This window comes from Felis catus, chromosome B3 (assembly GCF_018350175.1).
Source record: "Felis catus isolate Fca126 chromosome B3, F.catus_Fca126_mat1.0, whole genome shotgun sequence".
Classification (NCBI taxonomy): domain Eukaryota; kingdom Metazoa; phylum Chordata; class Mammalia; order Carnivora; family Felidae; genus Felis; species Felis catus.
The window spans coordinates 32,658,382-32,680,701 of record NC_058373.1 but is presented as its reverse complement, the minus strand read 5'-3'; the positions used below and the strand labels follow the sequence as shown (position 1 = coordinate 32,680,701).

Genomic DNA, 22,320 nt, shown 5'->3' with positions numbered 1-22,320 from the left:
TATAAAAATGTTGTTTTACTAAAGGTCGTTATGTACAGTATACGTTATCTGTCTGCTTACCTTTCTCTCAGATGAAGAATAAAAATAATCAAAGCAAATGTAGAATAATAAGCTCTAAGCCCTCCTAAATCAGCCCAGATTTCTAGCACTGTGCTTAGATGTAGCCTATAAAATCATATAATCAAAAGTTGGAAGGTCAGCTAATACAGTGTTTCGGATGGGATTCCCACAATAGGTAAAGTTTGAATTAGATCCTAAGTTTATAAACCAGAGTTGTATTTGAGAATCACTTTAGGAGCTTTTCTAAACACTCAGATTCCCAGGCCATAACTTCATGTTAGGAATTTCTTCCACAATCTCCCAGACGGTAGAATGACTCTTCTTAGGCACTTCTAGAAACTAAACACTCATTACTTGGTAAGACGGCTCATCCATCATTGTGCAGCTCTGTTTGTTAGGTAGGGGAGAGAGAATCGCTAGAAAGAAAGACATCAGGTATCTATGGTAGAGCTGTTTGGTGGAATTTCCCACATTTTATAATATGAGCATGCATAACTTTTATAACAAGGTGGAAAGCAAAGCAGTGTGTTCCAGAAGGTAGAAGAGCAACACAGAATAGAGCTAAGTTACAAAAGGCCTTGGACGCAGAGTTTGGCCCTCATCCTGTAAGCAGTGGGGAAATAGTAACAGGAAGGAAAGCCAAATTTCCTCAGGGTCATAAATGATCCAGCCTCTGCACACTCATCTATCTCTGTCTTTTTGTGCTCACTTTCTTCCCTGTAACTTTGCATCTCTCCTTGCTTGAGCAACACTGGCTGCCTTCCTCTTCCTTGGACATGCCAGGGCTCATTGCTGCCTTAGGATCCTTCCACTAGCTGTTCCGTCTCGAATGTTCTTCCTCCACATCTTTGTATGGTGGGATCTTTCTTGTCCTTCATCTCTCAGCTCAAATGCCATTTCCTCAGAGAAGCCTTTTCCAACCATTCAATCTAAAATAGCCACCCAGTCACTCTGTATCATATCCCCTCATTTTATTTTTTTCACAGCACTTATTACTAATAATTTCTTACTTGCTTATTTTCTGCCCCTACCCCAGCAGTCACATCTTTGTTGTTCACTGTTGCATCCTTAGTAACTAGAACAATGCCTGGCACATAGTAAAACTACTCGGTAAATATTTGTCAAATTAATGCGTATGTACAGACCTGCTTTTTCCTGAAACTGAATAAGAGAATTGACTTTGCAAGGACTGTATTTATAAAAACAGACTGTATTTTTCAAGTAGTTTTTTGTGGTCTCAGACATCTCTATGGTGGGGAAGACTTCAGCTTTCTATGAATGTACATTTTTTAAATGGTTTTGAAAGTCAGAAAACTAAATGATTTACAAATGGTGCTTTATAACACAAATTTATGCATAAAATAATATAAGACCACGAGGGGCAGACCCGTTATTTGTCCAAGTATAATGTTTAGTATAATTCGAGAAGCTTTTATTGAACCAGCTTTGTGCAAAACACTGTGCTAAGAACTGTACATAGTGCAGAAACTTGGTTCTCTAGATTTTGTGAGACACCTGTATGCAAGGCACAGCAATGAGTGTATTACAGAGAAGTTCACATGAAGTTTCCATAGCCTGAGTGTATACGTGTTTGGAATTCTCTAACACTAATAAATGTCCCGGTTTTCCCTCTCCAGGCAGTAACAGCCCGCATGGAAGCCCCACCTCTCCCCTGGACAGTAGCATGCTGCTGGTCATCATTGTTTCTGTTGGCGTTGTCACCATTGTGGTGGTTGTGGTCATTGCTGTCTTTTGTACCAGGCGTACCACCTCTCACCAGAAAAAGTAAGGAGCCCCAAATGTAGCCCATGATTTTTGCTATTGATTCTTTTGCTACTATGTGACTTCTGTGTTTGGAGTTGTACAAAGAGATCAAACATAAAATGCACTTCTCCCTTGAAAAATGTGAGGATTAGGGACACTGACCCTAATTCAGAATTAGGCAGTCAGAATTCTGCATGTAAATTTTGACGACCCCCAAATTTAACTACCAGTAGCCTACTATTGACAGAAAGCCTTGCTGATGACATAAACTATTGATTAACATCTATTTTGTATGTTATATATTATATACTGTATTCCTTCAGTAAAGGTAGAAAAAAGAAAATGATTAAGAAAATCATAAGGAAGAGAAAATACATTCACAGTACTGTACTATAATTATCAAAAAACGTCTGCATGGTGAACAGCAAACGTATACCCTCACCCTGGCCCTAACCCTAACCCTAGATCTGGAAAGTGGATTCCTGAACACCCAATAAGAAAAGCTAGGAAGCAGCCTAGTTATTTTGGAGAAGACCCCAAATATTTAAGAATTTCTGAAATATTTAAGAATTTCTGAAAATTGGTATGAAGGTAGAGATAAAAACAGAAGGAATAATTGAATATCTATTTAAAGACTGTTTAGAGCCCAAAATCCCCTCCTTGCCTCAGTTCAGTAGATGGCTACCATTCTGTTTTCAGCCAAGCAGAAGTCTGGGGTTTTACTCTCTAGAGAGGTCTCTGAACTGTCGGATGCCAGGCACTTACCCTCATGCTCACTCTAACCCTAGATCTGAGAGGGCAAAAGGGAAGATATGGTATATTTATGCAATGGAATATTACTCAACCATAAAAAAGAAGGAAACCTTGCCATTTGCAATGACATGGATGGAGCTAGAAGAGTATTATTTTAAATGAATTAAATCAGAGAAAGAGACAACCATATGATTTCACTCATTTGGAATTTGAAGCAAAACAAATGAGCAAAGGGGGAAAAGAAAAGAGAATGGCGAACCAAGAAACAAACTCTTAACTGTAGAGAATGAACCAATGGTTTTCAGAAGGGAGGTGTGTGGGGGGACGGGTTAAATAGGTGATGAGGATTAAGGAGGGCCCTTGTGATGAGCACCGGGTGGTGTATGGAATTGTTGAATCACTACGTTGTACACCTGAAACTAATATTACACTGTATGCTAACAAATTTAAATAGAAATTAAGAAAAAAAAAGTCTGCATGTAAGTGGACCCCTACTGTTCAATCCCATGTTGTTCAAGGGTTAACTGTACATGAAAAATTATGTTTTAAGTATTTTTAAAGGAAAAGAAGAATGGTCCTCATAAGTGTGTATCACTCGGTGTCCTGGCAGGAGAGAGGTGGCACACTCAAAAAGAGTGAAAGGAAGATTCTCTTTCCTAACCTGACTCTTTCCTAAATGGTCCCTTTAGGACATTCACAAAGTCATAGGTGGGGTTAGGAAAGAGGCAGAGATGTTTGAGGGCCAGCAGCCATGATGGGCACTGTCACCCTTAGGCCTAAAAGGGCAAGAGGTCTTTCTGAAGAATAGCTGTGTTCAGAGGTCTGAAGCAGTAGGAGAGGGCTTTCTGACAGGAACTGGGTGTGGTTGTAGGAATGTAGTCTCTGCCAACCTCTAGCCCAGCAGGGAGGGGACAGGCTAAAAACTCCTACTCTCCAGTCTCTTGCCTGTGTCTTCTGTTGGCCAAATCCACAGGAAGCCACATGAAGCAGATATAGTTCATTTGACTCAACCTCTCGGGTCACAGGGTCACATAGAGAATAGATCTGGAGAGGAAAGTGGACCGCGTCCCGCCTTGCTGGTTTGGAGTACTGTTTAGAGGTGCACACGGTGAGCCGGATGGACAGGGGTTTATGGGCATTCTTACAAGCTTTTTCATGGCACAAATATACCTGAAGTGGAAGGCCACAGCCCTCTTTATTCTACATCTAAGCTTAAGAATATTTTCCAGAAAGTGCTACCAAGTGTGGAAGTTGAGGTTAGGGCTGGCAGGGGCAGGTTGGGGGTCAGTGGGGACAGATACTGATTTAGGGAATAAGAAAGGCTCATTTATGATCGGAATATCAAATGAGCAGAGGGGTCAGGTGGCTGCTAGCTCTGAGTTCCTCTGAGATATTGAGGGTCATGGTAATTGTTTAAAGCAGATAGCCAGATGATTGAGTTACATACTGCTTGATAACACCCTACACTCCTGAACTTGACAGAATCCCTGACCCAACACTGCTTTCAACTCCTGTATAGTATCCGGCCAGCGAGACAGATACCAAAAATAAAAAGGTTCCTGAGTTAGCCCTAATAGCAAAACACATTATGGGCAATAAAACGACTTCAGTTGCAGTATCCTAAAAGATCATAAGATGGAGATACTGCTGCGTAAAAGAGAGAGAGACCAGTTCATGTTAGTGTTTGTGATTATCCCTGAGACTTGGTCTGCCCAAGGCGAGATGCATGTGTTTGATAACAATGAATTTGGTTTTAGTACTGAGGACGAATACAGACTAACCACCCTGTCACTGCCACTAGTGACAGCTTCATGTCATTTTGTGTACGTTATGTGAGGTGCTGAATCTTTCTTTTGCCCAGACAAAGTAGCTTTCTAGATCTTGCAGAGCATCTCTTTTCCAAGGGAATGGGAGCTCCTTTTATAAGCCTCCTGGTTACTGCCTCTTACACCTCTCCTTGTCCCCTTTGATTATAGAAAACGGTTTCTCTTAAAAGCCTCAGAGATGACATTATTTCTACTCTAGAATTTTCCTGCAAGCTTCTTTGTTTGGCATTTCACATTTATTTACCTTTATGAACTTAGTTTTATATCTAGTTGCAGATCTTGAGATCTTTATTTAAAAGAGTCTAAAAAAACAAAGTGACATAATTCCTTAGTGCTTTGGAGAATTTAAAATTCAAAGTAAATAAAAAATACTTATTCTTCAGATTGAGAGGTAGGAAACTGAGTGGATAATAGGCTCTGTACAGTAGGCTCTGCACTTTGTACTTGAATCTGCAAGTCCTACAGACTTGGGTCCTTTGGTTTAAAAAGAATTGTACCAAGGGGACACCTGGGTGGCTCAGTCAGTTAAGCATCCGACTTCAGCTCAGGTTGTGAGTTCAAGCCCCGCATCAGGCTCACTGCTACCAGCACAGAGCCCACTTCAGATCCTCTATCCCCCTCCCTTCTTGCCCCTCCCCACTCACACTGTCTCTCAAACGTGAACAAACATTTCAAAAAGAATTGTATTCAGTCTTCATGGAGCTTTCCCTCCCCCTCTCCCAGTGACCATCTTTCCAGGTGTTCCATGAATACTAAAAAATATGTGAGCTTTTCTTATCACTTTTCTCCCTTTCTGATACCTGAAGTACCTCCCATTTCAATTGTAGCTGTTTATAGACTCTTACAACCTCAGTGACGACCGAGCATTTAGGGCCTCATTGCTTCTCAACATGTTCCTCATTAGCCGCCTTACCCTTGGCAGATGAGAACTACCTCCGGGTACCACCATTGGATCCAAAAACCTTCCTCTGCATACTTCCTCCAGTTGTTCATTTATCCTCTGGATCAGTGGCTCTCATCTTTCTAATACCTTATACTTGCTGTTACCCCCTCTCTAGCACAGCCAGCCTTTTACTCTCTCGGTTCTATACCTTCAGCAGTTAAGTTTGCTCAGACTCTTTCATCTTAAGAAATCAGTGTAATTATAACCCTTATTCTGCTGTGTAGTCCTTACCACTGGCCTTTTACAAACCCCTGTCTTTCCCTTCACCACAGAATTTCTTGATTACTGCGTCCACTCGTCCACTTTTCCATTGCTTACTCATGCTTCAGTCCTTTTCAATCTGGATTCTGCTCCTACAACTTTTATCAAAATTGCTTTTGGTAAGGACCAGTGACCTCCATATTGCTGAAGCCAGTAGACATTTTTTAGTCCTCATCTTAATCTCTCAACAGTGTTCAACTCAACTACTCCTTCCTTTTGAAACATTCTCTTGTATTTCATGATTGTATGTTTTTTTTTTTTTTCACAGCTCCTCCTGTCTACCCAGCCATCAAATACAAACCTTCCTTAGGGTCTGGTCCTAGACTGACTTCTCCCTCTATGCTCTTCCCCAGTGATATCTGCTCCCATGGCTTCATTTACTGTTGGCATTCCAGTTACTTCTGTGTTTCTATCTCTAGCCAGGGCCTCTCTTCTGAGTCTCAGACTTGCACACCACTTGCCTCTTCTGCATTTCCTCTTGAGTGTCTCAGAGGCACTCAGCATGTCCAAGACAGAATTTATAATCTTTTCTGTGAAACCTGCTTCTACTGCATTAATCCCAATGTTAGTGAATGGCTTATCCTCACACCTTGTCTTCATCATCTGCTCCTCTTGCTTCGTTACTCCCACCCCACCAAATCTCAAATGACCAAATCTCGTCATTTCTGCCCCCTGAATAGCTGTCAAGTGTGCCCCTTTCCTTCATTCCACTATCCTGAACCACCATCAGTCATGGCTAAGACTATTGCAGTAGCATCCTGTTTGGTCTCCTGTTCTGTCCCCTACCACATAAATTCGTTCTTCACACCACAGTTAGCATAAATTTTTAACTCAAAATTGATCTTCTTACTCTCCTGCTTAAAACCACGTAGTGAAATTAAACTCTTGGCATGTCTCTAAAAGCTCTTTATGGTCTGGGCTCCCTTTCCACCATCATTTCCTGTCATTCTTCCCATGGTTCACTGTGCTCCCACCACTCAGGACTTCTTACAATCCCTCTGATATACCAGGCTGTTGTGCTCTGCTGCAGGACTTTGACAGAAGCTGATTTCATCACCTGGAAGGCATTTTCCGCCCTTCCTTCTTTAAGTCTTAACTTTGGCGTCAACCTCTTCCTCCAGGTTTGTCCTCTCCACCTTATGTGCAACTATTAAGAAGTAACTGTAACTCTTGGCATTTCATTAAGTTCAGAATATTTTAAAATACTTAGTTCAATATCTGTCTTCCTCACTTGACCAGAAATGCTGTGGGCACAGCAAGCCAATACAGAGATTGACTGGCATACAATGGACACCTAATAAGTGCTTACTGAGTGGATGAGTGAGCGAATGGAGAAATTAAGGCACAGAGGAGTAGACACTGTCATCTGCTTTCATGACTTTACCTGTTTGGTAGTCCTTGTTTGGTTTACCTAAAATGTTCCCTTCCTTTTTTATGAGCCATAGACTACCTCTACTCCACTCTTACATTTCTAATTAATGTTTTCTGTCTACTGTTTGGAACTGGAGGAGAAACCTTCTGCTTTAGAGATTGTTTAATCTTAAAATGCTGTCTAATCTGATGATAAAAAAAATAGTCACAAAGCAGTAGTCAAATGTGCCCTTGTATGTATCTCTAAATACGGGTGGACAGAGCGGAGATACCCTTATTATTCCCTGAAGTGAACTTACTGCCTCAGTTTTTTGTTGTTTCGTTCTTGTGGTTTTAGTTTCTGCCTTTGCTTGAAGCATCTCTCAGATGGGCAGTTTTAGTCACTTAAGCCTTTGACAAACATGTTCAAAAGCGTGACTTTAAAAAAAAAAAACCCTCTTAAATTTGTGCCTAGGAAACGAGCTGCTTGCAAGTCAGTGAATGGTTCCCACAAGTACAAAGGGAACTCCAAAGATGTCAAGCCCCCAGACCTCTGGATCCATCACGAGAGACTGGAGCTGAAACCCATCGATAAGTCTCCAGACCCAAATCCCATCATGACTGATACTCCAATTCCTCGGAACTCTCAAGATATCACACCAGTTGACAATTCCATGGACAGCAACATCCATCAAAGGCGGAATTCATATAGAGGTGCAGGTTATCCCCAAATATGGGGAGACTATTTCCATTTAAATCATTTTCTGTTTTCTACAATTGCCTCAATTTGGTGATTCCTATGTGAGGTTAGGTTTAAAGAAATCTGTGTGGTGGGATTTGGTCAACATCAGGTAAAGAATAGCTAACCTGAAGGAAAAAAAAAAAGAATAGCTAGCTTGTCGTGGGGGAGAGGTTCTGTACCCAGATGAGATAGCTTTCTGGATCCGTTAGGTCTCCTCTCCTGTGTTGCCAACTCGATACTCAAACATTTGAGACAACCTAGCCCACGTCTGTACATTTCATCCTGTCCCTTCATTTGGAGTCCACCTGTCATTGTGGTTTTCAGAATGTTCTGGTCTGGATGCCCTTACTCACAGACACCACACTGAAGCATGGTAGGCAGCATTGTGTCAACTGCACTGACTCTCAGCAGAGACTTCCTGTAATGCACTACCGATCATTCGCCTCTTTATTTCATTTCCTGCAGAAACACCTCATCCCCATCATGGTGTTTGTGAGTCCTGAGTCCCCCACCAGAGATGTTCTACTGCTGAGCCTACCTAGTGGCGTAGGGCATACACTTGTAACTAACCTCTGTATTTGATGTCTAGGGCATGAGTCAGAGGACAGCATGTCTACACTGGCTGGAAGGCGAGGAATGAGACCAAAAATGATGATGCCCTTTGACTCCCAGCCACCCCAACGTAAGTTAAAAGCCTCTCATTTGCCCTGTGCTATCAGTATATCTAGTCATTCTGGGGAGCAACTATGAATGATCTCTTTGACTTCACTTGATCCTAACACAAAAGATAACCTACTGAAGCTGGCACCTTGAGGGAAGAAATACCAAACATACTTTGCAATTAATATTATTCGTGAGACTATTTTCTTTAGATAAACAAGCTAAAAAGCCAACTCCCTCAGTCTCTCAGGAACAGGGAAGTTGCCAGTCTCCCTGACAATGTGCATAGCATCTCCATGGCACAAATGAGGAAGCCAAATTTCACAGTACTCCCTAGACTTACTGATACGCACTCAGTGTTGATGGGGCACCTGTGGAATTTTTTCTAATTAATGGACTTTATATTTTAGAGAATTTTTAAGTTTATAAAACAGAGTTTTTAAAACACAATTTTTCAACCTTATTTGAAACCTTATTTGCCTCACTTTCATAAGCATAAAGTTACCTAGCCTTCTTTAATAACGTGTGAAATATCATGATTGAAAACCCAAAGGCAATGGGACAGACCAATTTCTTTTTTAAAATGACTGTGTCTTCTCCCTTGTCACTGTTTTCAAGATAGGGAAGCAGTTCAGACTAGCTAGCACAGTGGGGCTCTCAATGCGGGTCCCTGCACCAGCCTAGAGTGATACAAAACCACCTGCCTACTAAGAGCAAGTTTAAAAAACTTGGAAGTATTTGCTCTAAGCTGAACAGGTGCCCAGTAAGCCTTAACACTGCCCATCCTGAAAGCATCCATTAGATCACTTTTCAATTTAACCTAAATGAGCCTTTGAATTTGTTATTCATTTCATAAGATGTCTGATTTCAGAACTCTCAGGCATCTCTCTGTTGACAAGTGGCAGGGATTTAAACCACAGATACCCTACACACAAAGAAATGAACCATGACTCCCTATGCTTGGAAACTGGCGAAACACCCAAGTGTGTAACACACACACACACACACACACACACACACACACTGTGCACAAACATGTACGCAATAACCTCTAAAAATCAGCTTTGGAAGAGAAAGGCTGATTCGTTAATAGGTCATTTCTGCACGAAGTAGTTTTTGCTCAGGGACCGTGATGAAAAATGAAGAGCCTGAACTTGGAAACATGCAGGGGGAAAAACATGGTTTTCCTCTTATAAGAGGTGCCCAGGATGGGGTCCCCAGGTTTAAAACATAAATGTCTGAAAAGAGTAAATCCATTAAAGTTGCTTTCAATTTATAGGAAGATGGTAGCTTGACTGTTTATTTGTTTCATATAAGATTTTCGTTTTTACCTGAACTGGCTTATTTTTAAATGTTAAGGAGAAAAGATATGTTATACCAGTTGGTAACAGTTCTTTTTTCTTTCTTTGGGAGGGGGATGGGTAAGGTGTACACATAAATATACAGTATTATTTAATTTGTGCCTTAATGGTTGGGTGAGTGAGTGGAATCTTTAATTCAGGAATCTGGAAACCAGGTGCCCCGATGTACTTGTGACCTTCAGGGTTTGAGATCTCCTTTTCTGCCTGTGGCTCCAGTCCTTTCAAGCTGCAGCTCCCTGAAGTCTGTCTTCACCATCCACCTGCCTATTGCCAGCATTGGGCTGGGCTCGGTCAGCCTTGTACAAGACCTTGCTCAGAAGCATCAGGATCCAAGTCAGCTGACAGCTAGTAATTGCCAGCTGTAATCTAGGCAGGCACTCTCACATTGTTTTCTTTTTCTACTTACTCTACTTGGAAAGATTGGAAATGCCTTTAAAAAGAGGAAGACAATTTTGTTTTGTTGTTAGAGACCTGCATACCTAGGATGCTTTGCAGGTTGGACTTCCTAGGTAAAAATCAGGAGGCTTCTTTCCCTCGTCCTAGCCTCAATTCTAGAAAATGCTGATTCTGAAGCTTCTTGCTCCTAAAAACCACCTATCTTCCCCCTAAAGGAAATGCTGACTCCCAGACTGCCCTGAACCCTCCTCTGCCAGCTTTTCCAAGTGTTTTATTCCGAAGGACCACCTGAGCCTTCTGGTCTCTTGGTGGAGCCATCTGCTTGTCCAGCAAGTGGCCAGGACAGGAAATAGCTGGAGAATAAAAGCATCCTGTTTATTGACTAGGATTTTTCTTCACCAGAGTAATTTTGAGTGGCCTCACAAAGATCTAGGGAGATCCTTGATGACAGAGACATTTAATAGACTCCAAAGGCTAATTAAGCTTTATCATAGTTTGTGAAGCCCTTACTTAGAGGGAAAAAAAAGATCCCCTGTGTTCCTAATCAGCCCCACCTGTTTGCCTGTTTAAGGGTTTAGAGCTGACCATGTTGGTCTTAAACATTCTGTTTCTAAAAGTGCTCTAAGGGAGGACCAAAGAGAGGCTTATTCCCCAGCTGGGCTTCTGGTTTTGTTTGTTTGCATCTCAATCAATAATGAAGCCTCATTAAAGAAGTGTTTTGTCTTCATAGAAAGTTGTGTATGAGATATCTGTGTGGAAACTTGGATTCTATAGCTAAATGCAGCAAATTTAATTCCTTAGCTTTTGTGGGATGGAAAGAGGCAATTAGGAAAGATCCATTTATATTTTAAAATGTGAATGGATGTGGCTGAGCTTCCAGACGAGACGAGAAGCGGTCAGAGATGGTGCCATAGGCCTGGGTTCCATACTTTTCTTACAACTTTGGAGTTCAGGCCCATTTGCATCCTTTTAAGATACGAAAACTGATTAAGCGGCTACTCATTCATTCAGCCTCAATGCCTACTGCATGCCTCATCCAACTGTAAGAAAAACGGAACGTGTTAGGAATTTAATCAGAGGAAAAGAGACTTGTATTTTTTTTTAGCAGGAGAAAAATGATAGAAACCTCAACCATCATTTGTTTGCTAATGGATTTATATTTTGTGACATATTCAGTTCGATGTTTTAATAACTCATGTAATCCGTGTTTATTGTAGAAGAATTGGAAAATACAGGTGAACCAAAAGAAATTTTTTTTTGACTCCTGACCACTCTTCCCCACAAGATAATCCCCATAAACATTTTAGTACCTATTCCTCCAAGGTTTTTTTTTTGTTTTGTGTGTGTGTGTGTGTGTGTGTGTGTGTGTGTGTGTGTGTGTAGACAAATACCTAGCAGTATGTTGATTTTTTAAAAAAACAAATGTAAAATCCATGGCTAATTGTTCACATCCAGCTGCCACCCAGAAGCCAAGGGAACGGTCGTACCGCATGGGAGGGGCAGGGGCGGCTTTGCTCTTGAACTGTACTTGTGTGTGTGTGCAAGCACGTTAAGCACTTCTCTGTCTTGTGTTCGTTCACAGCTGTGATTAGTGCCCATCCCATCCATCCCCTCGATAACCCTCACCATCATTTCCACTCCAGCAGCCTCGCTCCTCCAGCCCGCAGTCATCTCTACCACCCGGGCAGCCCGTGGCCCGTTGGCACATCCCTGTCCCTTTCAGACAGGGCCAATTCCACAGGTGAGAGATGAGGCTCGAGCCCCTGATGGAAAGCATCCTGGGAGTTGGCAAGCCCAGATGGGGAGGACTTGCCCTGCTTAGAAGGATTTGGAATTTTTCTGTGTTATTTATGTATCATAACATTTCTGTTACTGACTCAAATTTGTTTCTATAAAATTCACCCCATTTTCTTCTCCCTAAGTTGTTAAGTGCTCAGTGCAAGGTGTTCTTTCAGTAAAAACGCAATAACTCTAATCACATAACCATGTCCTGTTCCATCAAGTTGCATCTTAATTCAGTCATGTTTTCAAGTTTCTTTATTTTTTTAATCTTACAATCTGAAAGGAAATCTCACTCTGGGTGATTTTTCAGACACTAGAGGTAGCCTTTGCCTCATAGTCACCCTGATGTTGGGAGGGTCTGGAGGGCAGCCATAAGGTAAATTCTCATCTGAGGTCTCACTGCATTCCTCCTGCTGTGGCCCAGAGTGAGAGGAGTACCGCAGGGCCACATTGAATTCTGTGCCTCAGATTGTACACCTCAGGATGTGCCCGGTGGACGATTGAAGTTACAAGGGGCTGCACAGACATAGATCATCTCTAAACAACAGGTATAAATTAGCCTAAAAATCTGCAGTGCATTGCCAGACAACCATGCCCCAGTTGGGATATCTCAGGAAATAGCATTATCAAAACAGTTTTAGGGAGGAAATCGTGAAGGTGAGGAGACAGTAAACGGAACAAATACTGTAATTCCTCATTAGATGAGAATGAACTTCCATCTTCTCAGTTTTAAGGCAAAAATCTAGTAGCTTCTCATATGTACAGTATGTTCTTTTTCCACCATTTGAAACTTGTCTATTAATAGTTATGGCGTTACTAGTAGGACTAAATTTTGGTCGTTCTGGAAAACAAGAGAACTTCAAGTGAATTCCATTTTTTAAAAGCACCTCAAAACCTCATGCTAGAAGTTTGGGTTGCCAGTAACACTCCCCCTCCCCTTTAAGTTTTGATCAATTTGAAATATACTTAAAACATCAAATGAAGGTCAAAGCTTTATTTAGGGATCTACTGACTCCCACAATTACCTCTCCCAAAGCTTTACTTGGTTTGGACAACACCACTTAAACCCACGTCAGAAATTGGCCTTATGCTCTCTCCTTCAATCCAGGTTTGGGGTCCTGCCCCAGGGAGAGACCATCTGCCAGAGGCTGTATGGAGAACCACCCTCTGGCTCAGACTTAGTCTCAGAACAGGGACCAGAGAGCAGACCTCCAGATGTGCTCTTAGAAAGCATTTTTATGTCCTGACTCTGTTTCTCTATTTTTAAGCCAGAGGAGTCCCACCCACTAAGATGTGAGCCTGCCAGAGTGCATGGTAGGCTCTTCCCAACCAGATTAGCCCCTCTTCCTTCCTCTCAGACTAGGAGGGGTCAAAGGTTGGCAAGAAGCAGGGCAGCCCCGCCCAGCCCTCAGCCAGGTAGTCTAGTGCTGCTGAAAGCACTAGTCTGTACGGACTTGGGCAGAGAGTGAAGAGAGGGCAAAGTAAAGATCTGCATCACTAGAGGGTTCCTCACTTTAATGACCAGGGGGATAAAGAAGGTAAACTAATGACTGGGAAAGTCACTGAAGATAGATTTGAAACGTAGAGCAAGTCTCTAGAAATAATCTGCATTCTCTCACTGTTGTATTTCCCTGTGTCTCTGGAGCTCCGAGCTGCCACCAGCCCTGCACATGTGGGCTAGGCGTGACTCGGACCGGCCAGGGCAGTCCTTGCTCTGGAGACCATTTACTGTGTCACCACCACTTGACGTAGGAAGAGCACTTTCCTTTTGTCCAAGCCCTTGGCCAGTGTGAACTTTGTGTGTCTTAAACTCTGAGAGGTAAGTCAGTCAGGAAATAGACTCCTCACCAAGCGGAAGTTTAGTTACAGCATAGTTTTCCTCATGAGCCAGCAGTGTTGCACACTTTCAGGGCACACCCTTCACTGAGAGTATAGTGTGCCTGGTGCCCTCTGTAGTTACACCACAAGACCCTGGTCTGTGGCAGCAGGCCAGGGCTCTGACTCATGTAGGCAGCCCTATCTTCTTTTTTTACATTTCCCACCATCTCTTTGGCCCTCAGAAGCTTATGTATGAAATTAAGGCCGTTGAGGCAGCCGAGGTAGGCCTCTGTGCCCAGAGCTGACCCAACCGCCTGCCGATACAAGCTGACGGTCCCAATTGGAGCCTGCCTTTTTCTCTGCTACTCCCTGCAACCCTCCTTGACCAGCTTCTCCCTGGCCAAGGATCACACGGAGTGGGTCCAGCAGCTCCCAGCTGTGGCTGTGGCTGTGGCTGTGGCTGTTTAAGCAAGCACAAGAAACAAGGTCCTTGGTGCACCTCTTGAGAGGATGAGAAGTGACCTAGTCCTAGTAGGGTTATCATCACAGCCAGGCTTTCAGCACTAGGGGGAGGGGAGTCCCTCATCCCTGAGACCCAAGGTCTTTAAGCTAAGGGAGTAGCACTCGTGACTGGTGTGACTTGCCTCCTAAGAGCCCAAGGGAAGAGATTCAGTGATACCTCAGCAAAACAGGGAAATAGGTTGGATTTCTTCAGGCTACTCATGCATTACTACTTAAAAGGGTTTATTTTCCTTTTTAAGGTTGAGGACTCTAGGAGTCAGGGGAGGCCCTCCTCCTGACTAGCTGGTGCAGCCTATTTGAGGAGAGCTGGTGCCTCTGGGCCCCTTCTCAGGACAGGGATGTTGGTCTGCTCCCCTGTTTGAAAGGGCTTCCTCTTATGGCCAGCCTGGGTCTTAGTGCTGCTTCTGCCGCTGCAGGGTCAGGGGCCATGTGGTACTGGAAATGGAAGGGCAGTTTGACGTGGTAGTTCAGAGCATGGGCTTGGGAGTCAGAGCACAGGGGTTCCGATCCCTGCCCTACCCATTCTATCTGCATCTTTGGGCGATGCCTAACCTCCCAGTGCCTTCTGAGTTAGTATGAGGACTGAGGGAGGTAAGGAATACGAAGGGCATAGCATAGTGCCTGGCTCAGCGTAAGCACTCAGTAATTTACAAAGAAAAGAGCCTTATCAATTATTGAGGTCCCGTGTTCAGCACATTTCATACATCTTCTCAATCCTCAGTGAGTTATTTTATTCTTCCTGTTTTGTAGGTGAAAAAAAAACAGAGTTTCAGTGGCTGCCACATTCACCCAGCTAGTATGCCAGGATTAGAGTCCAGGTTTATCAGACTCCAAAGCCAGTGCTTTTTCCATCCCCCCATGCTGCCTTCTAGAACAGCTCTGAGCCCTCTTCACATATTTTGAGATTATCATGTTCTTCCTTCGTCTCCCCCTTCTCCAAGCTGATCTACCCCTGTTTTTCCCTCTGGACCCAAACACCCCTCCTATGGCATGCTCTTAAAGCTATTTGCAGACCTCTGGACTATTTGGTTGTCCAGGTCTCACTTGAGCTGTGGGGCTGTTGCTCTGGTGAGGCTGCACAGTCCGCAAAGGACATATTCACCACCTGTGACATTGCTTCTCCTGTAGTAACCACCAGGCCTTGTGGGCAGATACTTGTCAGGTACCCAGCCAGCCTTAGTGACTAGATGTGTACTCTATGAAAGACCAGCTTCTAAGGCTGAGTGTCAAGGAGTGATGTTTTAATCTCTTTTCATACTTATTTACATCTTAATAGACAGTAGTCTCAGGAACCTTTCTGTGTACTACACAGTACTGAGGAGAACTTTAAATCTGTAAAATTGTGACCACTTAGCTGTGTAGGTGAGAAGGTTCCAGCAGAGCGGCTGGTTGACAAAATTCTTTGGGACTCTCTTAGGTTAGTCCATTCCTACCTGGCCTTGTCAGTAGTGCTAAACCATCTTCCCTTGGACTAGCACTGATCCTAAGTGCTTATTGAACTGGTTTCGGGGCCCTTAGAAGTAGCCAGAACCCCAGTATGTGCGTATGTTTCATGATAGAAGAAATGCTAACATTTAGACTTTCCTGCTGTAGAATCCGTTCGAAATACCCCCAGCACTGACACCATGCCAGCCTCCTCGTCTCAAACATGCTGTACTGATCACCAGGATCCTGAAGGTGCTACCAGTTCCTCTTACTTGGCCAGCTCCCAAGAGGAAGATTCAGGCCAGAGTCTTCCTACAGCCCACGTTCGCCCTTCCCACCCATTGAAGAGCTTTGCTGTGCCGGCAATCCCGCCCCCAGGTCCTCCCACCTATGATCCCGCGTTGCCAAGCACACCATTACTATCCCAGCAAGGTGAGTGAGGGCGGCAGCACCACTGGAGGGACCCTTTGGCTCTGGCTTATGGCAAAAGTCACTTCTTTGAAAATAACAAAGCAAGTATCTTCCAAGCTTACCCTAGCAATTTAGAGTAGCCGTAAGTCATTGCCCCTCTCAGGAAGTACATGGGCTCCCCTCCTTGGGGAATGTGTATGAACCAGATAATAATTTGGTGGGGAGTGAGGGCTGACTTTTCAAATCGTGTTTTGGGTGCAGAATCCTTGATGGTAAAACCCAGTGGCCATGGGTATGGGCAACAGATCTAATCCATTCAGTTTCCCAGAAGTGCATCATCCTGTAGGGTTCCTACAACCTAGAGAAGGATCAGGGAGGCCAAGACACGGAAGCCAGGGGACCCTTTGGATGGGAAGTCTGTATTCCCTAGGTTCACGTGGCCCAACAAAGTCCCCTGACCTGAAAGGCATGCTTTTCCCCACTTCTCCACATTATCATCTGTTACAATCGTTTGTTTTAGAATAAGTCAGTGGTTTTCAAGCTTTTTGGTCTCAGGATCCCTTTATACTCTTAAAAACTATTGAGACCATGAGAGAGCTTTTCTTTTTTTTTTCATTAAAAGAAAAAATTTTTTTAATGTTTATTTATTTTTGAGAGAGACAGAGGCAGAATGTGAGTGGGTTAGGGGCAGAGAGAGAGGGAGACACAGAATCGGAAGCAGGCTCCAGGCTCTGAGCTGTCAGCACAGAGCCCGACATGGGGCTCAAACTCATGAGCCATGAGATCATGACCTGAGCCGAAGTCGGACTTTCAACCGACTGAGCCACCCAGGCTCCCCGAGAGAACTTTTCTTCACATGGGCTATATCTGTCTATAATTTACTATATTAGAAATTAAAACTCAGAACATTTTAAACTATTTTATTAATGCATTTAAAAATAGCAATAAATCTATCATTTGAAGATAGCTTATTTTTCTGAAAAATAACTTCTCAAAACAAAAATACAGTGAGAAAAGTGACATTGTCTTCTGTTTTTGCAAATCCCTGTAATGTCTGGCTTAATAGAAGGTAGCTGGATTCTCATACCTACTTCTGCACTCAGTCTGTTGCAGTATGTTATTTTGGTTGAAATATAAGAAAATCTTGGCCTCAGATAAGTTGGAAAAGGGAAGAGTATTTTTGTAACCTTTTCAGATAACGGGATATTCTTTTTTGATACTATAGCAAAATGCAAGAAGTTGTAGTTTCTTATAGGTTTGTTTGTAATGTGGAATCAGAAACCATACCCATGAACTGTTCGTACTCTGTTCCATTAAAATCCGTCTATCTTGTACTTTGAGTGCATGATATCAAACATCACACATTAGTCATTTGGAAAATACTGGTTCAGTAAGTTATACAGATCCTCCAAGTCTTGACCTATTTCATTGTACAATATCTAAAAATACATTTATTAATATCCCCAAGGACTGTGAGTATTGGGAGGCTCTGAAGCTCATGCTGGCAGACACAAGTTTTTCAGGATTCTAATTTTCACTTGAAACTTAAATTTTATCGCTAGCAGTAACTACTGTCCATTGTTTCTCTTGAAATGACCAGCTTTTTGTACTTTCTGGAAAATTTCTACAAACGCTCAAGTCTGAATAACTGGTTTGCCTTTCTTTGGACTAACGGTGTTTCGTGATAAAAGCAACAATTGCGCTTGTAACTCAAGCTGTCACAAATGCCTTACTCGAAACAGCCACCATCCTTGAGTATATAGCAGGAGTTCTTTATGCAGACTTTCCATCTTGTCACATAGAATATTGAAAAGATGTGTAATCAAGTTGAGATTTAATAAAATAATTTTTACTACTTCATTAAGGATGATCTTAATGAAACAGTCAAACTGTTTTGTTTTTTTCATTGCAAGGGGTGTCAGCTGATGACTTACAGTTTGGTGCCACTGCCTTAATTTGTGCTAAGGCTCCAATAGTTTTACGCACTGCTTTCATACCCTGAGTGCAAAGGTGAAAAATGTCTTCATATTATTATGAAAAGAATTTTGACCTCCTGGACATCCCACAAGGATTCCATGATACACCAAGGTGTGGTGACGCTTTGAAAACCATAGGAGTAGATTAGTTTTCCAAAGCCAAATGGAGTATTTTCTCTGGCCTCTGAGATGCCACACTTTCTCCCTCCTTCCATCTAGTGCAGCCTTTTCAGAGCCCGATCTGTGCACTGGGTCTGGGTGCGCCCCTCACCCAGAAGCAGCATTTGGACCTTAGTTGCCTTGGTGCGGAATGGGGGGAGCGGGCTCAGCCCTACACCTGATGGTGTGCTTTCCCCCTCAGCTCTGAACCATCACATTCACTCGGTGAAGACAGCCTCCATTGGGACTTTAGGAAGGAGCCGGCCTCCTATGCCAGTGGTGGTTCCCAGTGCCCCTGAAGTGCAGGAGACCACAAGGATGCTGGAAGACTCCGAGAGTGTAAGTTCCTGGGCCACCAGCCCAGCCACGATGTCTAGGTGCATGTCCCACAACCTGCGAGTGTGCTGGTCACACTGATCCTCGGTTCTGGCCCAGAAGTGTGAAGCAGATGCACTCATTCATTGAGCAGATGTACACTGAGCATCTCCTCTGAGCCAGGAAGCATGCTGAGGGTTTATCTGCTTTCTCTTTCCTGCAGAGCTATGAACCAGATGAGCTGACCAAAGAGATGGCCCACCTGGAAGGACTAATGAAGGACCTAAACGCCATCACGACAGCATGACGACCTTCCCCGGGACATGACTGCAGACCTGGGTCTAGAAGTCTTGGGACGGAGCCTGGAAAGCAAGGATTGTACAGAGCACGTGAGGACAGCACTTGAGAACACAGAGCAAGCAAGCAGACCGGTCAGCGCCCCTGTGTGGGGCTGGCTCCGGGCATGGCCACCTGCCTTCTCCTGGTCAGCCTGGAAGAAGCCTGTGTCGAGGCGGCTTCCCTTTGCCTGCTGACACCCTGCAGGACTGGGCACCATGGGCCAAAATTTTGTGTCCAGGGAAGAGGAAGAAGTGCGACGACCTACATTTCACTTTGTGGTCAGGCTGTGTCTTCGTGCTGCGACTGCATCGCCTCTATGGAGTGTAGACATTGGCATTTATGTACAATTTTATTTGTGTCCTATTTTATTTTACCTTCAAAAGAAAAACACTATCAAAAACCAAGGGAGTCCATGGTGTTCTCCACAAGTGGTTGACGTTTGACTGCTTGTTTGAATTATGTATGGAAAGTCATTGACAGTGTGGGTTGTTCCAGGGGTTGGCTTGTTTTTTGTTTTTGTTTTTATTTTTGAATTCCAAGTCATTGCATCCTCTACCAGCTGTTAATCCATCACTTTGAGGGGGGAGGAAATGTTGCATTGCTGTTTGTAAGCTTTTTTATTATTTTTTTATTATAATTATTAAAGGCCTGACTTTCTCCTCTCATCACTGTGAGATTACAGATCTATTTGAATGAAATGTAACATTGAAAAGACTTGTTTGTTGCTTTCTGTGCAGTTTCAAAGTATTGGGGTGGGGGTGGGCTGGGGGGTTGGGAATAGGAAATGGCGGGGCTGCTGAGGTCTGTGAATGTTTCAGTCGATGTACTTTCTTCCAGAAGCCTGCAGAGAATGGAAGCATCTTCTTTATTGTCCTTTCCTGGCATGTCCATCTCTATTGTCACTAAGTTGCAACTGGAGTTTCGTTTGGATCTAGTTAAAAAAAAAAAAACTTCTGTGCAATAGGTGAGTTCGAGAACTTAGCTGCCCTGATGTCTTGGTCATATCCTGATAAGAATGTCCATGCTGAGGCGCCAGTGCCATATTTCCAGCTACAGGAGTGATGCTGGAACAGCACAAGAGCCCAAGCCTGTTCCTGGGAAATCGGGGGAAAAGATGGAGTCCCTTTCCTGCTGTTATCATGTGTTCCCTGGGGGAGGCCAGAGGTGAAGGAAGGAACTTTGTCTCCACACAGGACTCCTTGCTTCTCTCTAGCTCCTGTCCTCAGCCAGCCTGGCTCTTGCTGCCATGTTTCAGAGCCGCTTAGGAAAAGCATTCCCAGGATGAGGCAGGCAGGGGCTGTAGCACCCCTGAAGCTCTCCTTTCTGAACACTGTAGATAATGGGACAGGGACAGCGGAAAGGGACAGAGGAGGCGGCTGCCCCCTCCTCCATCCCAGCAGCTCAGTGAAGCCCCTAATTAGAACAGGGTAGCAGGAGGTTGGTGAAGTAATGCTGAGAGGCCCAGCCACATACACAGAAGCCTTTGCCTTTGCCAACAGTTCTCATGTTCTTTGTCTTAAAAAGGTAAGGAGCTGAGGTGGGTTTTTTGGGTTTGTTTTGTTTTTTCTTTTGTTTTGTTTTGTTTTTTACTATTGAGAATCTATTCTGACAAAACACAGGACTGACCCTCAAGCATCTTCCCCTACTCCCTACCACTCCCCGGAAGACAGTGTGGAAGGCAGTATAGGAGCATCAGGCTTTGGTTCTGTAGCCAAGAAGAGTTCAGCTCGCTGAGACCACCAGGGGGCGCCCAGCCTACCCGCCTTGGCCCTGCAGGCACCCCACTTGCCTTTGTACATTGGTCACTTCTCCTTTTTTAGGTCTTAACACATATTTGCTTTTTTAGAAGATGAACTCTTTGTATTTATTATTTTGGGGGGCAATGAAAAGTGCAATGCCGGAACTCCCGCCACCGTGCCGGCCTGTCGTAGAGGGCAGTGCCAGGCGGGATTCTGGAAAACCAGTGCACTTCAACCGATCCTGAACAGAGCACTCAGAGCACTCTGGACACCAGGAGGGCTAGATTCCCCAGAAACTGTCTTACCTTTTGCCCAAAGAAACGTGCTCGGTATTCGGGGCATTCCCTCCCGTGAACCCTGACACTCGTGTTACCTCAGGGCCTTGGAACCTGGATACTGCCACAGAGCTGGGGCGGGGGGGGCGGGGCCTATTTTTAAATAAAATAACTGTTCAAAGTCGGGGGATTTTTTAAAATTAAAAAGGAAAGCTATTCTGTATTGCACCTTTTCACAATTTAATACATTTTCTTACATTTTCCTGTGATTTTTGCAATTAAACCATTGTGTGTCTTGTAATGTCTAGTTGAGCTGCTGTTCAGCAGCTTCCTTCAGGAGGATTTGGAACACATGTGTCTGTTGCCTTGTCGCCTGCTGGAGGGGGGCCTGGAGGACTGCTGGGGACTAGTCTCTGTACACACTTGTTTGGCCTTTTCTGTAGTTGATGCTGTAAACTCTATGGCTTTTTAAAAAAACAATTTCATGTTTTTATTTAGTATTGGAAATCCAATACACTTTTTTAATCCAATCAAACTCTGGTGTGGTCAAAGAGTGTTTTTCCTGGAGAAAACAGAACTGCGGGGTCCCCTGTTCCCTGCCCCAAAATGACTTTACCGTTGCCCTCACCACCTCAAAGGCAGCAGTTGTGCAGGGCACGCAGGGAGGTGTGGCAGGTGAGCCAGGAGACTGCAGGCAGCGGTAGGGTTGTCCACCAGCCCTGAACGGGAGTCCTGTCCCTGTCCCCGACACCACCACCCCCGCCCCCGCTTTGCTGCCCTGCAGGGAGGAGCGACCTGAAGAATGGGAGGTGACAGCTGGTCCAGAGAGCCAAGTGGCCCCAGCAGAGAAGTGCAGCCGCCCCTGGAGGGTGTGTAAAGGCCAGGTCACCAATGTGGCAGCGTCCTCGGGCACACTGAGCACCCTGCAGACCTGCACCCTCCCCTCCTGCCCTGCCTCTCATGGGCTTTGTGACACGAGAGGCAGCGTCCACCAGGAGCCCCACCTTTCCCAGGCAACCTCATTCTCAGTCTCCACCCTGGCTCTTAGCTTAGGCTACTGTAACAAAAATACCGTAGACTAGAGGACATAAGCAGCAGACAATTATTTCTCACAATTCTGGACGCTGGGAAGCTCAAGGTAGAGCAGATGTTGTGTCTGGTGAGGACCTGCTTCTTGGTTCGCAGATGCCATCTCGCTGTGTCCTCACATGGAGGAGGGGCAAGGGAGCATCTGGGGGCTCTTCTAAGAGCACTGGTCCCACCCACGGGACTCCACCCTGTGACCTAATCACCTCCCAAAGGCCCCACCTTCAAATAATTCATTGGGAATTAGCGTTTCAGTATATGAATCTGGGGGCCTAAACTTTCAGTCCGTAAAGCTGTGAGGTCTCTCATGGTACACGAAGGTCTGGGCTTGGAATAAGGGTGAACACAACAGCCACA

The 22,320-nt window shown here is 44.2% G+C and overlaps 1 protein-coding gene across 8 annotated transcripts in view; it reads left to right on the top strand.

Annotated features, from left to right (window-relative positions):
* NEO1 (neogenin 1) overlaps positions 1 to 21,412 on the top strand; it is a 240,748-nt gene extending 219,336 nt beyond the window's left edge. For 6 of the 8 annotated variants that reach the window (XM_023255073.2, XM_023255077.2, XM_023255075.2 and 3 more), the window contains 7 exons: positions 1,698 to 1,845; positions 7,433 to 7,671; positions 8,289 to 8,381; positions 11,699 to 11,857; positions 15,832 to 16,095; positions 18,412 to 18,548; positions 18,748 to 21,412. In XM_023255073.2, coding sequence (XP_023110841.1) covers positions 1,698 to 1,845; positions 7,433 to 7,671; positions 8,289 to 8,381; positions 11,699 to 11,857; positions 15,832 to 16,095; positions 18,412 to 18,548; positions 18,748 to 18,831 — 1,124 coding nt within the window. In that variant the 3' untranslated portion in view covers positions 18,832 to 21,412. The remainder of the gene's footprint in view (positions 1 to 1,697; positions 1,846 to 7,432; positions 7,672 to 8,288; positions 8,382 to 11,698; positions 11,858 to 15,831; positions 16,096 to 18,411; positions 18,549 to 18,747) is intronic. The other 2 variants (XM_023255081.2, XM_023255080.2) reach the window with 1 other exon arrangement.
* The last annotated feature ends 908 nt before the right edge of the window (positions 21,413 to 22,320 follow it).